Source organism: Dendropsophus ebraccatus, chromosome 5 (assembly GCF_027789765.1).
Source record: "Dendropsophus ebraccatus isolate aDenEbr1 chromosome 5, aDenEbr1.pat, whole genome shotgun sequence".
NCBI lineage: Eukaryota > Metazoa > Chordata > Amphibia > Anura > Hylidae > Dendropsophus > Dendropsophus ebraccatus.
The window spans coordinates 6,044,065-6,061,011 of record NC_091458.1 but is presented as its reverse complement, the minus strand read 5'-3'; the positions used below and the strand labels follow the sequence as shown (position 1 = coordinate 6,061,011).

The following is a 16,947-nucleotide window of genomic DNA, read 5'->3' as shown; positions in this document are numbered from 1 at the left end:
GTCCATTAATCTTAATAGGCTGGATAAAGTCACTACAAGCAAAGAATGAGGCAGATGTTGGGCCTTTAGCACTTTTCTTGGCCACATGTCCCTTCTCCTGACAGATATAGCAGACTCTGTCAGCAGTGACTGGCTTTGATGGCATCCCGGCTACTTGAATCCTTCCTCCAGAGATCATTCTGGGGGCTTTGTGTATACCAGCTATAGATTTGCTTATATCCTTCTTTGCAAGAATAAAGTCATCTGCTAAAGAAATCGCTTTGTCAGCAGTGTTGGGTCGGTGTTTCTTAACCCCAAGCATTAACATCGGCTGGAAGAATCTGTAGGAACTGTTCAAGTATAATCACTTCACCAATCTGTTGAGGAGATTTTGTATCTGGTTTCATCCATTTCATATACAAATCTTGCAGATGGGTGAAAACTTCTCTTGGACTATCAGTGTAGCAATACTTGAGTTCTCTGAACCTGTCTGTAGGTTTCCTCACTGATGTCATATCGCCTTAATATCATCTCTTTAACCAAGTCCTAGTTATTTGCATCCTGTACATTCATGTGGCTATACGCCAGCTGGGCTTGTCCAGTAAGATATGGGGCCAGTATTTACCACCCACTGTTCCTTAGGCCACTGACAGGTACTTGCAATCCTTTCAAATGTGGTTAAATAAGCCTCAATATCATTCTGTGGAGTGAGTTTTGTCATATGAGGGTCTTTCCAAGGAGAAATAGTTACAGATGAAGGATGAGGAGGTAGAACTGTACGCTGTTCCTGTTTTAGTGTTTGGAACAATTCCCTCCAGCGTTCATCCTGACGTCGCAGCTCTTCATGATATCTCCTGGCTTCCTCTCTTTGTCTTTGGTCTGCTTCCATCTGCTGCACAGCTAGCCATTTCATCAGGTCAGCAATGCTCTCAGGTAAAGTCTTCTCAGCAGGTTCAGCAACCTTTTGCACTGTTGGAGCAGCAGCACCCAGCACCTCTGCTTCCTCTTCAGGTCTGGATTTAGGTCTGGCACCTTGACTTTCCATTTCTTTGAGCTTTAGCTTTCCTCCAGCAGTTTTCTTTGCAGATGCAGGCTCTTTTGGCTTAATGCGCCAGGAACGAGTTTTATACATAGGTCCTTTCAAAAAGAGTACTTGGAACAATACTCAAAAATGTATCCCACTTCTGACACCATATGTTGGGCATGGGCCTTTCAAAAAGATCAATCTTGATCGGAGAAAAATAATCCAAAGGACTTTTATTGTACTCCACAAAAATAATTCACATGACCGCAGTCAGCTTGCTGCTTTCCACATTGTAGCATAGTACAAAACTTCACAATCCACTCAATCATTTACACCTGATGGGGTTTTATACCCTTGTCAACTCCCACAATGCTTTGCACATTTTCCTATAAAACCCCTGAGTTTCTGCTGGTCGGCCTCTTACATGGTCAGAGCACACACCTTGCTGCAGCTGCTCCAGGCAGGTAAGTAAAAAGAAAATACACAATTGTTATGTTACATTTCACATTACAGCACTTTTACTTCGTTTTAGTACATTGTTCCCTGGTGGCAATACCAGAAATGAGAGAAAAATTAGAGCATTAGGTGGCCGGCCTAATGAGAAAAGCAAAGCAAGAAACAAAAGAACCATTCACACAGGTGGTTTGTCAATCCAGGGAAATTCATGCACCAACACAAAGTTTACAAACAAACAGTTTTTTTTCTTTTAAATTCACATCAATCTACTAACATCTTCACAGGTAGCAATGGTAAATAGTACAGAGGGACCTCCGTGAACGACTGCTCAAGCCTTACCCATTGCTTGAACGAGGTGTGCCGTCTCCAGTCAACTACCCTAGATAGTAGAGAAGCTAGGTGGTACGTCTGTAAGTCAGGCAATCCTATCCCACCATTAGACTTAGATCTACACAGTAGGGTTCTTTTTAAGCGCAGGCTTAGAGCCCCAAATAAAGGAGGTTTGAATGGAGTTCAGAGTCTTAAAATAGGATTTGGGGGTTTTGATGGGAAGACATTGGAAGGTGTACAAAAGTTTAGGTAGGAGGAATATTTTAAAAATGGCGCACCTGCCAAAACAAGTAAATGTTCCTTTACCTCATTTTTGGCAGCAAGACTGAATAGATGCCAGTAGTGGTGGGAAATTAAGTTTAAAGCTGTCGGTCAGGGAGAAGGATCCCGAGATATTTAAGCGTGCCCGTAGCCAAGCGGAATCTGAAGGAGGACCGGAGAGAGGAAACCCCACATGAGTATGGGGTAGAAACAATCAGGGTGGTGATGAAAAATAAAAGGTCATCCGCATACGCGGCAACTCTATGGACGGTATCCCTCAAACCTGGCCCTCCCAGGTCCACATGGGCCTGAACCTGACGCAGGAAAGGTTCCAGAGATAGGGCAAAAGTTAACGCGGGAAAGTGGGCAGCCCTGGCGAGTGCCATTGTGGATAGTAAAGCTGTCGGAGAGGATGCCACTCGGACCCTAGCAGAGGGATTTTTGTAGAGAGAGAGAGAGGATCCAGCTCGGGAAGACCGGCCCTAGGCCCAACGCCCGGAGGATCTCCTCCATGAACACCCAGCTGACCCGGTTGAAGGCCTTCTCTGCGTCTGTCGAGAGGAGCATGAGTAGTATACCAGTGGTGTGGGCCTTATGGACCAGGTCTACTGCACGAATCGTGCTGTCACGTGCCTCCTGGCCTGGAATAACCCTGTTTGGTTCAAGTAAACAACACCCCCCACCAACCCCAACAATCTAGAGGCCAATATTTTAGAAAAAAGTTTTAGATCAACATTTAAAGGGGTAGTGCGGCGGTAAAGAATTATTCACAGAATAACACACATTACAAAGTTATACAACTTTGTAATGTATGTTATGTCTGTGAATGGCCCCCTTCCCCGTGTCCCACCACCCCCACCCGTGTACCCGGAAGTGTGGTGCGCTATACATACGTCACGTGCCGACTCGTCTCCGATCTTCAGTCATCTTCGGACGGCCGGGCTGAATCCCTCCGACCGTCCTGAGTGCTGGCCGCCGTCTGCCGCGTCATCGGCTGCTCAGCCACAATTGGCTGAGCGACTGAAGATCGGAGACGAGTCGGCACGTGACAGGTATGTATATCGCACCACATATTATTATCCATAGACTTCCACATTCATAGAGGACTCTGCAGCCATAGACACACAGTCCTGTCTTCTCATGAAGATTGGAGCTGTCTCCTCCACCATGTGACTGATCACATGACCCCTGACATCACCAAAGGTCCTTTCCGGCCCCTCTGCTAAAGAGACTGTCTGCTCGCACCCATGTGACTGATCACATGATTGTGACATCATCAAGGTCCTCAAGACATTCTAGCATCTACCACAACAGAATGGTAACAAGTGAGGATTGTACAGTGTATATCTATAGTGTGTATTATATATAGTGTATATCTATAGTGTGTATTATATATAGTGTATATCTATAGTGTGTATTATATATATATAGTGTATATCTATAGTGTGTATTATATATAGTGTATATCTATAGTGTGTGTATTATATATAGTGTATATCTATAGTGTGTATTATATATAGTGTATATCTATAGTGTGTGTATTATATATAGTGTATATCTATAGTGTGTGTATTATATATAGTGTATATCTATAGTGTGTATTATATATAGTGTATATCTATAGTGTGTGTATTATATATAGTGTATATCTATAGTGTGTGTATTATATATAGTGTATATCTATAGTGTGTGTATTATATATAGTGTATATCTATAGTGTGTATTATATATAGTGTATATCTATAGTGTGTGTGTTATATATAGTGTATATCTATAGTGTGTATTATATATAGTGTATATCTATAGTGTGTGTATTATATATAGTGTATATCTATAGTGTGTGTATTATATATAGTGTATATCTATAGTGTGTGTATTATATATAGTGTATATCTATAGTGTGTGTATTATATATAGTGTATATCTATAGTGTATATTATATATAGTGTATATCTATAGTGTGTATTATATATAGTGTATATCTATAGTGTGTGTATTATATATAGTGTATATCTATAAAGTGTATTATATATAGTGTATATCTATAGTGTGTATTATATATAGTGTATATCTATAGTGTGTGTGTTATATATAGTGTATATCTATAGTGTGTATTATATATAGTGTATATCTATAGTGTGTGTATTATATATAGTGTATATCTATAGTGTGTGTATTATATATAGTGTATATCTATAGTGTGTGTATTATATATAGTGTATATCTATAGTGTGTATTATATATAGTGTATATCTATAGTGTGTGTATATATATATAGTGTATATCTATAGTGTGTATTATATATAGTGTATATCTATAGTGTGTATTATATATAGTGTATATCTATAGTGTGTGTGTATATATAGTGTATATCTATAGTGTGTATTATATATACTGTATATCTATAGTGTGTATTATATATAGTGTATATCTATAGTGTGTATTATATATAGTGTATATCTATAGTGTGTGTATTATATATAGTGTATATCTATAGTGTGTATTATATATAGTGTATATCTATAGTGTGTATTATATATAGTGTATATCTATAGTGTGTGTATTATATATAGTGTATATCTATAGTGTGTATTATATATAGTGTATATCTATAGTGTGTATTATATATAGTGTATATCTATAGTGTGTGTGTTATATATAGTGTATATCTATAGTGTGTATTATATATAGTGTATATCTATAGTGTGTGTATTATATATAGTGTATATCTATAGTGTGTGTATTATATATAGTGTATATCTATAGTGTGTGTATTATATACTGTATATCTATAGTGTGTGTATATATATAGTGTATATCTATAGTGTGTATTATATATACTGTATATCTATAGTGTGTATTATATATACTGTATATCTATAGTGTGTATTATATATAGTGTATATCTATAGTGTGTATTATATATAGTGTATATCTATAGTGTGTATTATATATAGTGTATATCTATAGTGTGTATTATATATAGTGTATATCTATAGTGTGTGTATTATATATAGTGTATATCTATAGTGTGTGTATTATATATAGTGTATATCTATAGTGTGTGTATTATATATAGTGTATATCTATAGTGTGTGTATTATATATATACACACTCACCGGCCACTTTATTAGGTACACCATGCTAGTAACGGGTTGGACCCCCTTTTGCCTTCAGAACTGCCCCAATTCTTGGTGGCATAGATACAACAAGGTGCTGGAAGCTTCCTCAGAGATTTTGGTCCATAGTGACATGATGACATCACACAGTTGCCGCAGATTTGTCGGCTGCACATCCATGATGCCAATCTCCCGTTCCACCACATCCCAAAGATGCTCTATTGGATTGAGATCTGGTGACTGTGGAGGCCATTGGAGTACAGTGACCTCATTGTCATGTTCAAGAAACCAGTCTGAGATGATTCTAGCTTTATGACATGGCGCATTATCCTGCTGAAAGTAGCCATCAGATGTTGGGTCCATTGTGGTCATAAAGGGATGGACATGGTCAGCAACAATACTCAGGTAGGCTGTGGCGTTGCAACCATGCTCAATTGGTACCAAGGGGCCCAAAGAGTGCCAAGAAAATATTCCCCACACCATGACACCACCACCACCAGCCTTATCCGTTGATACAAGGCAGGATGGATCCATGCTTTCATGTTGTTGACGCCAAATTCTGACCCTACCATCCGAATGTCGCAGCAGAATCGAGACTCATCAGACCAGGCAACATTTTTCCAATCTTCAACTGTCCAATTTCGATGAGCTTGTGCAAATTGTAGCCTCAGTTTCCTGTTCTTAGCTGAGCGGAGTGGCCCCCGGTGTGGTCTTCTGCTGCTGTAGCCCATCTGCCTCAGAGTTGGCCGTACTGTGCGTTCAGAGATGCTCTTCTGCCTACCTTGGTTGTAACGGTTGGCTATTTGAGTCACTGTTGCCTTTCTATCAGCTGGAACCAGTCTGCCCATTCTCCTCTGACCTCTGGCATCAACAAGGCATTTCCGCCCACAGAACTGCCGCTCACTGGATGTTTTTTCTTTTTCGGACCATTTTCTGTAAACCCTAGAGATGGTTATGCGTGAAAATCCCAGTAGATCAGCAGCTTCTGAAATACTCAGACCAGCCCTTCTGGCACCAACAACCATGCCACGTTCAAAGGCACCAAATCACCTTTCTTCCCCATACTGATGCTCGGTTTGAACTGCAGGAGATTGTTTTGACCATGTCTACATGCCTAAATGCACTGAGTTGCCGCCATGTGATTGGCTGATTAGAAATTAAGTGGTAACGTGCAGTTGGACAGGTGTACCTAATAAAGTGGCCAGTGAGTGTGTATATATATATATATATATATATATATATATATATATATATATATATATATAGTATATCTATAGTGTGTATTATATATATATTGTATATCTATAGTGTGTATTATATATAGTGTATATCTAGAGTGTGTGTATTATATATATATAGTGTATATCTCTAGTGTGTATTATATACTGTATAGTGTATACCTATAGTGTGTATTATATATAGTGTATATCTATAGTGTGTGTATTATATATATATAGTGTATATCTATAGTGTGTATTATATATAGTGTATATCTATAGTGTGTGTAATATATTAGTGTATATCTATTCTATAGTGTGTGTATTATATATAGTGTATATCTATAGTGTGTATTATATATAGTGTATATCTATAGTGTGTGTATTATATATAGTGTATATCTATAGTGTGTATTATATATAGTGTATATCTATAGTGTGTGTATTATATATAGTGTATATCTATAGTGTGTGTATTATATATAGTGTATATCTATAGTGTGTGTATTATATATAGTGTATATCTATAGTGTATATTATATATATACACACTCACCGGCCACTTTATTAGGTACACCATGCTAGTAACGGGTTGGACCCCCCTTTTGCCTTCAGAACTGCCCCAATTCTTCGCGGCATAGATACAACAAGGTGCTGGAAGCTTCCTCAGAGATTTTGGTCCATATTGACATGATGGCATCACACAGTTGCCGGAGATTTGTCGGCTGCACATCCATGATGCCAATCTCCCGTTCCACCACATCCCAAAGATGCTCTATTGGATTGAGATCTGGTGACTGTGGAGGCCATTGGAGTACAGTGACCTCATTGTCATGTTCAAGAAACCAGTCTGAGATGATTCTAGCTTTATGACATGGCGCATTATCCTGCTGAAAGTAGCCATCAGATGTTGGGTCCATTGTGGTCATAAAGGGATGGACATGGTCAGCAACAATACTCAGGTAGGCTGTGGGGTTGCAACCATGCTCAATTGGTACCAAGGGGCCCAAAGAGTGCCAAGAAAATATTCCCCACACCATGACACCACCACCACCAGCCTGAACCGTTGATACAAGGCAGGATGGATCCATGCTTTCATGTTGTTGACGCCAAATTCTGACCCTACCATCCGAATGTCGCAGCAGAAATCGAGACTCATCAGACCAGGCAACGTTTTTCCAATCTTCTACTGTCCAATTTCGATGAGCTTGTGCAAATTGTAGCCTCAGTTTCCTGTTCTTAGCTGAGCGGAGTGGCACCCGGTGTGGTCTTCTGCTGCTGTAGCCCATCTGCCTCAAAGTTGGCCGTACTGTGCGTTCAGAGATGCTCTTCTGCCTACCTTGGTTGTAACGGTTGCTATTTGAGTCACTGTTGCCTTTCTATCAGCTGGAACCAGTCTGCCCATTCTCCTCTGACCTCTGGCATCAACAAGGCATTTCCGCCCACAGAACTGCCGCTCACTGGATGGTTTTTCTTTTTCGGACCATTCTCTGTAAACCCTAGAGATGGTTGTGCGTGAAAATCCCAGTAGATCAGCAGCTTCTGAAATACTCAGACCAGCCCTTCTGGCACCAACAACCATGCCACGTTCAAAGGCACCAAATCACCTTTCTTCCCCATACTGATGCTCGGTTTGAACTGCAGGAGATTGTTTTGACCATGTCTACATGCCTAAATGCACTGAGTTGCCGCCATGTGATTGGCTGATTAGAAATTAAGTGGTAACGTGCAGTTGGACAGGTGTACCTAATAAAGTGGCCAGTGAGTGTATATATATATATTGTATATCTATAGTGTGTATTATATATATATTGTATATCTATAGTGTGTATTATATATAGTGTATATCTAGAGTGTGTGTATTATATATATATATAGTGTATATCTATAGTGTGTATTATATATAGTGTATATCTATAGTGTGTGTATATAGTGTATATCTATAGTGTGTGTAATATATTAGTGTATATCTATTCTATAGTGTGTGTATTATATATAGTGTATATCTATAGTGTGTGTATATATAGTGTATATCTATAGTGTGTGTATATATAGTGTATATCTATAGTGTGTGTATTATATATAGTGTATATCTATAGTGTGTATTATATATAGTGTATATCTATAGTGTGTATTATATATAGTGTATATCTATAGTGTGTATTATATATAGTGTATATCTATAGTGTGTGTATTATATATAGTGTATATCTATAGTGTGTATTATATATAGTGTATATCTATAGTGTGTATTATATATAGTGTATATCTATAGTGTATATTATATATAGTGTATATCTATAGTGTGTGTATTATATATATATATATAGTGTATATCTATAGTGTGTGTATTATATATAGTGTATATCTATAGTGTGTATTATATATAGTGTATATCTATAGTTTATATTATATATAGTGTATATCTATAGTGTGTGTATTATATATAGTGTATATCTATAGTGTGTATTATATATAGTGTATATCTATAGTTTATATTATATATAGTGTATATCTATAGTGTGTGTATTATATATATATAGTGTATATCTATAGTGTGTGTATTATATATATATAGTGTATATCTATAGTGTGTGTATTATATATAGGGTATAGCTATAGTGTGTGTATTATATATAGTGTATATCTATAGTGTGTGTATTATATATAGTGTATATCTATAGTGTGTATTATATATAGTGTATATCTATAGTGTGTGTATTATATATAGTGTATATCTATAGTGTATATTATATATAGTGTATATCTATAGTGTGTGTATTATATATATATAGTGTATATCTATAGTGTGTGTATTATATATAGTGTATATCTATAGTGTGTGTATTATATATATATATAGTGTATATCTATAGTGTGTATTATATATAGTGTATATCTATAGTGTGTATTATATATAGTGTATATCTATAGTGTGTGTATTATATATATATAGTGTATATCTATAGTGTGTATTATATATAGTGTATATCTATAGTGTGTATTATATATAGTGTATATCTATAGTGTGTGTATTATATATAGTGTATATCTATAGTGTGTGTATTATATATAGTGTATATCTATAGTGTGTATTATATATAGTGTATATCTATAGTGTGTATTATATATAGTGTATATCTATAGTGTGTATTATATATAGTGTATATCTAGAGTGTGTATTATATATAGTGTATATCTATAGTGTGTGTATTATATATAGTGTATATCTATAGTGTGTGTATTATATATAGTGTATATCTATAGTGTGTGTATTATATATAGTGTATATCTATAGTGTGTGTATTATATATAGTGTATATCTATAGTGTGTGTATTATGTATAGTGTATATCTATAGTGTGTGTATTATGTATAGTGTATATCTATAGTGTGTGTATTATATATAGTGTATATCTATAGTGTGTGTATTATATATAGTGTATATCTATAGTGTGTATTATATATAGTGTATATCTATAGTGTGTGTATTATATATAGTGTATATCTATAGTGTGTGTATTATATATAGTGTATATCTATAGTGTGTATTATATATAGTGTATATCTATAGTGTGTGTATTATATATAGTGTATATCTATAGTGTGTATTATATATAGTGTATATCTATAGTGTATATTATATATAGTGTATATCTATAGTGTGTATTATATATAGTGTATATCTATAGTGTGTGTATTATATATAGTGTATATCTATAGTGTGTATTATATATAGTGTATATCTATAGTGTGTGTATTATATATAGTGTATATCTATAGTGTGTATTATATATAGTGTATATCTATAGTGTGTATTATATATAGTGTATATCTATAGTGTATATTATATATAGTGTATATCTATAGTGTGTATTATATATAGTGTATATCTATAGTGTGTGTATTATATATAGTGTATATCTATAGTGTGTGTATTATATATAGTGTATATCTATAGTGTGTATTATATATAGTGTATATCTATAGTGTGTGTATTATATATAGTGTATATCTATAGTGTGTGTATTATATATAGTGTATATCTATAGTGTGTGTGTAAAGTCCTGGAAAACATGGATACAGTGATAGGCCACAGGCTGTATCCAGGTTTTTCATACATTTTTTGGGCTGCATTCAACTTCTGGAGCCCCCGGTAATCAGACTTCCCTCACCTCTTATTATATTGAGACAGTGAACAGGTATAAGTATCTGGGTGTGCTCCTCAGTAATAAGCTGGACTGGGCTGATCACATGGACACAGTGTACAGAAAGGGCCACAGTGGGCTCTACCTGCTCAGGAGGCTGAGGGCCTATGGAGTCCTGGGGCCACTTCTTAGGACCTTCTTTATCTCTGTAGTGGCATCAGCCATCTTCTTCGCAATGGCCTGCTGGGGGAGCGGCATATCAACCAGCGATCAGAAGGGCCAGCTCTGTCCTTGGAAGCCCCCTGGATCCGCTGCAGGTGGTGGGGGGGGGCGAAGGATTTTGTCAGTGGTCAGCTCCATACTGGAGAATGACTCCCATCCTATGCCCGAGACGTGATAGCACTGGGCAGTACTATCCGTGACCGACTGCCTCACCCAAAGTGTGGAAAGGAGGGATATCGGACGTCCTTCCTTCCTGCAGCGGTCAGGCTGTACAACCAACACCCACCTATGCAGAGATCACTCCATAAAGAGAACTTACATAGTCTAATGTTTTATTGTATCTTTTTACCTTTTCTTCTCTCTGTCTACTTTAATCGTAATGCCTTTACTTTACCTTTTAGCTTTTTGTATGTGTAATATCTCTGCTGCTGTAACACACTAAATTTCTGCATGGTGGGATTATTAAAGGATTATCTGATCTTCTTATATAAATATTATAGGGGTACTCCAGCGAAAAAAAAATAGTTGTCAAATTTACTTGTAGGAGAGTAATGTTATACTAATTTGTTAATTACTTATCTATAAAAATCTCCAGTCTTCCCTTACTTATCAGCTGCTGTATGTCCTGCAGGAAGTGGTGTGGTCTGTGATGCAATGGCGGAGAGAATATTACACGTGGCCCTAGAGATCATCTCCCTGCTGAGCGGAGAGGTGAGGGATTCTGGGAGCTCCCGCCTCATGGCTCCTGTCTCTTAATAAAGCACGGACATGGCTGGAGAGGTGACGGGATAAAGTGACATCACTGTCTCTCTCCATACACAGGATGACATGGTGGTGAAGAAGAGGAGGGATGAGGAGGAAGGATGGAGCAGGGACCAGGGTCCTGTATCACTGCTTCCTCCACCTCACTCACTGATACATAAGGGAAACAGTCATCAGGAGATCCTGAAATTCATCAACAAGATGGCTGAGCTGCTGACTGGAGAGGTGAGCAGGAGGGGGAGACAGCTGCTGACTGGAGAGGTGAGCAGGAGGAGGAGGCAGCTGCTGACTGGAGAGGTGAGCAGGAGGAGGAGGCAACTGCTGACTGGAGAGGTGAGGAGGAGGAGGCAGCTGCTGACTGGAGAGGTGAGCAGAAGGAGAAGGCAGCTGCTGACTGGAGAGGTGAGCAGGAGGAGGAGGAGGAGGCAGCTGCTGACTGGGAAGGTGAGGAGGAGGAGGCAGCTGCTGACTGGAGAGGTGAGCAGAAGGAGGAGGAGGCAGCTGCTGACTGGGAAGGTGAGGAGGAGGAGGAGGCAGCTGCTGACTGGAGAGGTGAGCAGAAGGAGGAGGTAGCTGCTGACTGGAGAGGTGAGCAGGAGGAGGAGGAGGCAGCTGCTGACTGGATAGAAGCTTATGTAGCTGGTGTCAGTGCTGGGGAGTTGATAATAATAATATTTATTTGTATATCGCTTCGCAGATTTCGCAGCGCTTTCTTTTTTTTTTTTTTACACAATACAGAGGTTATATTTATATTACATTATACAAAAAAATAAAGTAAATAGATACAAAGGGAGTTAGAAAGCTGCTCGCGAGAGTGTACAGTCTAGGAGGACTGGGGGGGGGGAACATGACACGAGAGGAAACAAGTGCTTATTTGCAGATGTTCCAGCCATTGTACATAGACTCACACAGTGGTTGAGCTTTGGTTGAGCTTGATGCACAGGGGTCTTTTTCAGCCATACAAGCTATGTAACTTAATGTCTATGTCATCACCATCGCCGGGTATATAGTATATACTACAGGAGCCGGGATGGGTCAGATATTCCATACGTGACCCTTATTCCTCTGAGTTTGTATCTTTGTGTTTCTCAGGTTCCTCTAAGGTGTCAGGACGTCACCGTCTATTTCTCCATGGAGGAGTGGGAGTATGTAGAAGGACACAAGGATGTGTACAAGGAGGCCATGATGGAGGATCAGCCGCCCCTTCTCATCAGTGACCCCCCAAGGCTGGAGAAGGCGGGAGACATGATGGCGGCCAGGATATTAGAGCTCACCCTAGAGATAATCCACCTGATCACCGGAGAGGTGAGCCATGCGTCACATCCCCTCCCTCTTATCCCTATAGATAATACAGGGAGATGACTGGAGAGGGGAAGGATTGTTAGACTCTCTGTAGTGATCAGTGTCTCACCATACACAGGATTACACAGTAGTGAAGAAGTGGTGTGGTGAGTGTGTGGCGCCCCCTGTGTCAGGAGGCTGGAGCAGCAGCCCCATCACAGATCCTCCACCTCCATCACTGATCCATGAGCAGAAGATCCTAGAACTGACCACCAGGATGACTGAGCTCCTGACTGGAGAGGTGAGCAATGCTGCTGGGAATGCTGGGACATATAACACCAAGGTGGGAGGTGTCTGGAGGATGACGCCATCATTGTGTGTGTCAGGTTCCTATAAGGTGTCAGGACGTCACCGTCTATTTTTCCATGGAGGAGTGGGAGTATGTAGAAGGACACAAGGATCTGTACAAGGAGGCCATGATGGAGGATCAGCCGCCCCTCACATCACCGGGTAAGAGGAGACCTACTGACCATTACTGCCGGCACAGGCTGCCACTGGCGGACATGTTGTAGCCCTATTACTGCCATGTTAGGAAGCTGTCATATGTTCTCCTGAGGGAAGGCTCCACCCTGTGCCCCCTGCCACCTCCATGCTCTATCCCCTCTCACTGTTATTCCTTGCTCTGTACATAGGGGGCGCACAGCCAGATATTTCACCTCCTGCATCATTCGCCTCCATTGTTACTATCCTCTATGAGTAATACGGTTCCGTGGATCAGTGTAATTCCCCGCCGTTCCTTCATTTGCCGGGATCAGATGGAGTAACCGATCGTAGTAATAACGACTATCGCTCTGTGTAATACGGTGATAGATTTCAGGTCGATCTCGTTTTCAATCGTTATTAGTCGCTTCATCTCACAGGACGCTGAGACATTGCCGCCAGGAGTGTCCCATAGTCCAACCAGTTAGGGGACAGATATGGTGGGTGGTTGTTACCTCTATCGGTGATGCCAGTGCTGAGGAGCCGCCATCCCTTGCTGTTCCCGTATAATAGGAAGGTTCTAGATTTATCTGCTTCGCTTCCCCCCAAAAAAATAGTTCAGAATTATTTTTTATTCCAAACAGAGAATTCCAGTGATGCGGCTGATGGAGACTTCATGTTATCACTGAATTATAAAGTAGAAGATGAAGAAGTGGAGCAGCACTCCTCAGGAGAAACCCGCCGGGATCTTACTGTACATCCAGGAGGTCACAGGACAGATCTATCATATAATCCCCCTAATCCTGAGGAACCTTCTCCTGACCCATCACCGGTTGTTACCACAAGGACAGATCAGACAGAGGAGAAGACATATTCATGTTCTCTATGTGGAATAAGCTTTATAGACACATCAAGGCTTATTACACATGAGAGAATCCACATGAAAGAGCAGCTGTATTCATGCTCAAAATGTGGGAAATGTTTTTCCCAAAAAACTGATCTTGTGAAACATCAGGACACTCACTCACCAGAGTGGCCATATCCATGTCCCGAATGTGGGAAATGTTTTACATCTAAACAACGTCTTATTACACATGAGAAAATTCATGCAGGAGAGAAGCCCTATTCATGTTCAGAATGTGGGAAATGTTTTACAAATAAGGGTAGCTTTTCTCAACATAAGAGAATTCACACAGGAAAAAAGCCATATTCATGTACAGAATGTGGGAAATGTTTTACATTTAAAGCAAGCCTGGTGATACATGAGATGACTCACACAGGGGAAAAACCATTTCCATGTCCAGAATGTGGGAAATGTTTCACACATACATCAAGCCTTATTAAACACAAGAGAATTCATACAGGTGAGAAACCATATGTGTGTACAGAATGTGGGAAATGTTTTACATGTAAAGCAGGCCTTGTTAAACATGAGATAACTCACACAGGGGAAAAACCATATTCATGTTCAGAATGTGGTAAAGGTTTTACAGATCGTTCAAGCCTTATTAAACATAATAGAATTCATACAGGGGAAAAACCGTACGCATGTTCCGAATGTGGGAAATGTTTTACACGTAATTCACTACTTGTTATACATCAGAGAACTCATACAGGAGAGAAGCCATATTCATGTTTACAATGCGGGAAATGTTTTACAACTAAAACAAATCTTGTTATGCACGAGGAAAGTCACAGAGGAGAGAAGCCGTATTCCTGTTTAGAATGTGGAAAATGTTTGACCTCAAAACCACATCTTATTAGACATCAGAAAGTTCACACAGGAGAGAAGCCATATTTGTGTTCAGAATGTGGGAAATGTTTTACAACTAAATCAAATTTGGTTAAACATAAGGGAACTCACTCAGGCGAAAAGCCATATCCATGTTCAGAATGTGGGAAATGTTTTACAAGTAAATCAAATTTGGTTAAACATAGCCAAACTCACACAGGAGAGAAGCCATATTTGTGTTCAGAATGTGGGAAATGTTTTACAAAAAAATCAAGTCTTATTAAACATCTCACAGTACACACAGGGAAGAGCATAGCTGAGGGTCAGTGAGGCCTGAATAGTCACTGGAAGGTAACAAGTAGCAATAACATTTGGAAGTAAAAAAAATTAGAAGTTTGGAGAAAGGACGGAGGTGGATAAGGAAGATTTGAGAGGACGAAAGTCAGGAGAAGAGGCGGAAGTAGATGGAAAGCAGTAAAAAGAAAAAAATCTTGTACTTTTTTGTGTGTGTGGGGGGAGGGGAGACAGAGCTTTTTTTTTTTGCGTTACTCACAGTCCCCCGCATCTCCTGATGTGACGTCATCCAGTCCCGGACCCTCACTCTTATTCCTAGTCCCAAGAAGGACTCATTACAGCAGTACCCTCAATCTGGGGACTGGATGACGTCACATGTGGAGCTGCGGAGGACTGTGGTGAGGGGCCGGGACTGGATGACGTCACATCAAGAGCTGTGGGGGACTGTGATGAGGGGCCGGGACAGGATGATGTCACATCGGGAGCTGCGGGGGACTGGTGAGGGGCGGGGACTGGATGACGTCACACCGGGAGCTGTGGGGGACTGTGATGAGGGGCCGGGACTGGATGATGTCACACCGGGAGCTGCGGAGGACTGTGGTGAGGGGTCGGGGACTGAATGACATCACATAAGGAGCTGCGGAGGACTGTGGTGAGGGGCCGGGGACTGGATGACGTCACACCGGGAGCTGCGGAGGACTGTGGTGAGGGGCCGGGGACTGGATGACGTCACACCGGGAGCTGCGGAGGACTGTGGTGAGGGGCCGGGACTGGATGACATCACATTGGGAGCTGCAGAGGACTGTGGTGAGGGAGTATGCAGGGGACCCAGGTAGGTGAGTATGAGTTTTTAGTTTTTTTCTTATAGTATCTCCAGACAAATATGAGAAGGTTTAGGTGACCCCTTCAGCATTGTTATATGTGCCGTTACTATCGTGGAGATGAACTTTTATATGTTTTGTTTTTTAACACTTTGATAAAATAAAACAATATATTTTTTTTAAAAAGTGTGTTTTTCACTACTTTTCCCTAGTCCTTTTACAGTAGACCTTATCTGATATACCAAAGCTTTATTACCTGTGAGTGTAACCCTGGCAGTATACAATGTGTGCAGCCAGGGCGGCAGTGGTTGGCCTTCAGCTACTATGGGAACCCAGTGACCTCCGATGAGTGATTGAAGCTTCAGCTGAATTTTTTTTTATTTGTTTTAGGTGACTTGGATCTGTAATGTTTTTAATGTTTTTATTTGTACAGCACACACAGATTCTGCAGCACTTCACATAGGTTTTTTTTTTTTTGCCAATTATTGCTCCCTGTCCCCAGTAGGGCTCACAATCTAAATTCACATATCTGTATGTTTTTGGGTGTGGGAGGAAACTAGAGGAAACCCACGCAAACACGGAGAGAACATACAAACTCTTTGCAGATGTTGCCCTTGGTGGGATTTGAACCTAGGACCCCAGCGCTGCAAGGCTTCAGTGCTAACCACTGAGCCACCGTGTTGCCCAAAACCACCTGTGCTGGGGGAGCTTGCTGGAAGATGGGGGCGGGAGGGGAGGAGGCACTCCGTAGTGATTCTCCACAGCGCTTTACTTCCTGTGTTCAGACAAAAAAGAGAAGCTGCACCTCTGGTAAGCGAGAG

General features: G+C 40.0%; 1 protein-coding gene across 6 annotated transcripts in view; it reads left to right on the top strand.

The window, feature by feature from the left end:
• The window catches only part of LOC138792219 (zinc finger protein 585A-like), a 34,868-nt gene extending 19,099 nt beyond the window's left edge, over positions 1-15,769 (top strand). The window contains exons 1-7 of one of the 6 annotated variants that reach the window (XM_069969370.1): positions 3,325-3,368; positions 11,388-11,467; positions 11,579-11,743; positions 12,611-12,823; positions 12,939-13,100; positions 13,186-13,309; positions 13,924-15,769. In XM_069969370.1, the coding sequence (XP_069825471.1) occupies positions 11,411-11,467; positions 11,579-11,743; positions 12,611-12,823; positions 12,939-13,100; positions 13,186-13,309; positions 13,924-15,341 (2,139 nt within the window). In that variant the 5' untranslated portion in view covers positions 3,325-3,368; positions 11,388-11,410 and the 3' untranslated portion in view covers positions 15,342-15,769. Of the gene's footprint in view, positions 1-3,324; positions 3,403-11,387; positions 11,468-11,578; positions 11,744-12,098; positions 12,107-12,610; positions 12,824-12,938; positions 13,101-13,185; positions 13,310-13,923 lie in introns of those variants that run through there. The other 5 variants (XM_069969369.1, XM_069969368.1, XM_069969371.1 and 2 more) reach the window with 5 other exon arrangements.
• The last annotated feature ends 1,178 nt before the right edge of the window (positions 15,770-16,947 follow it).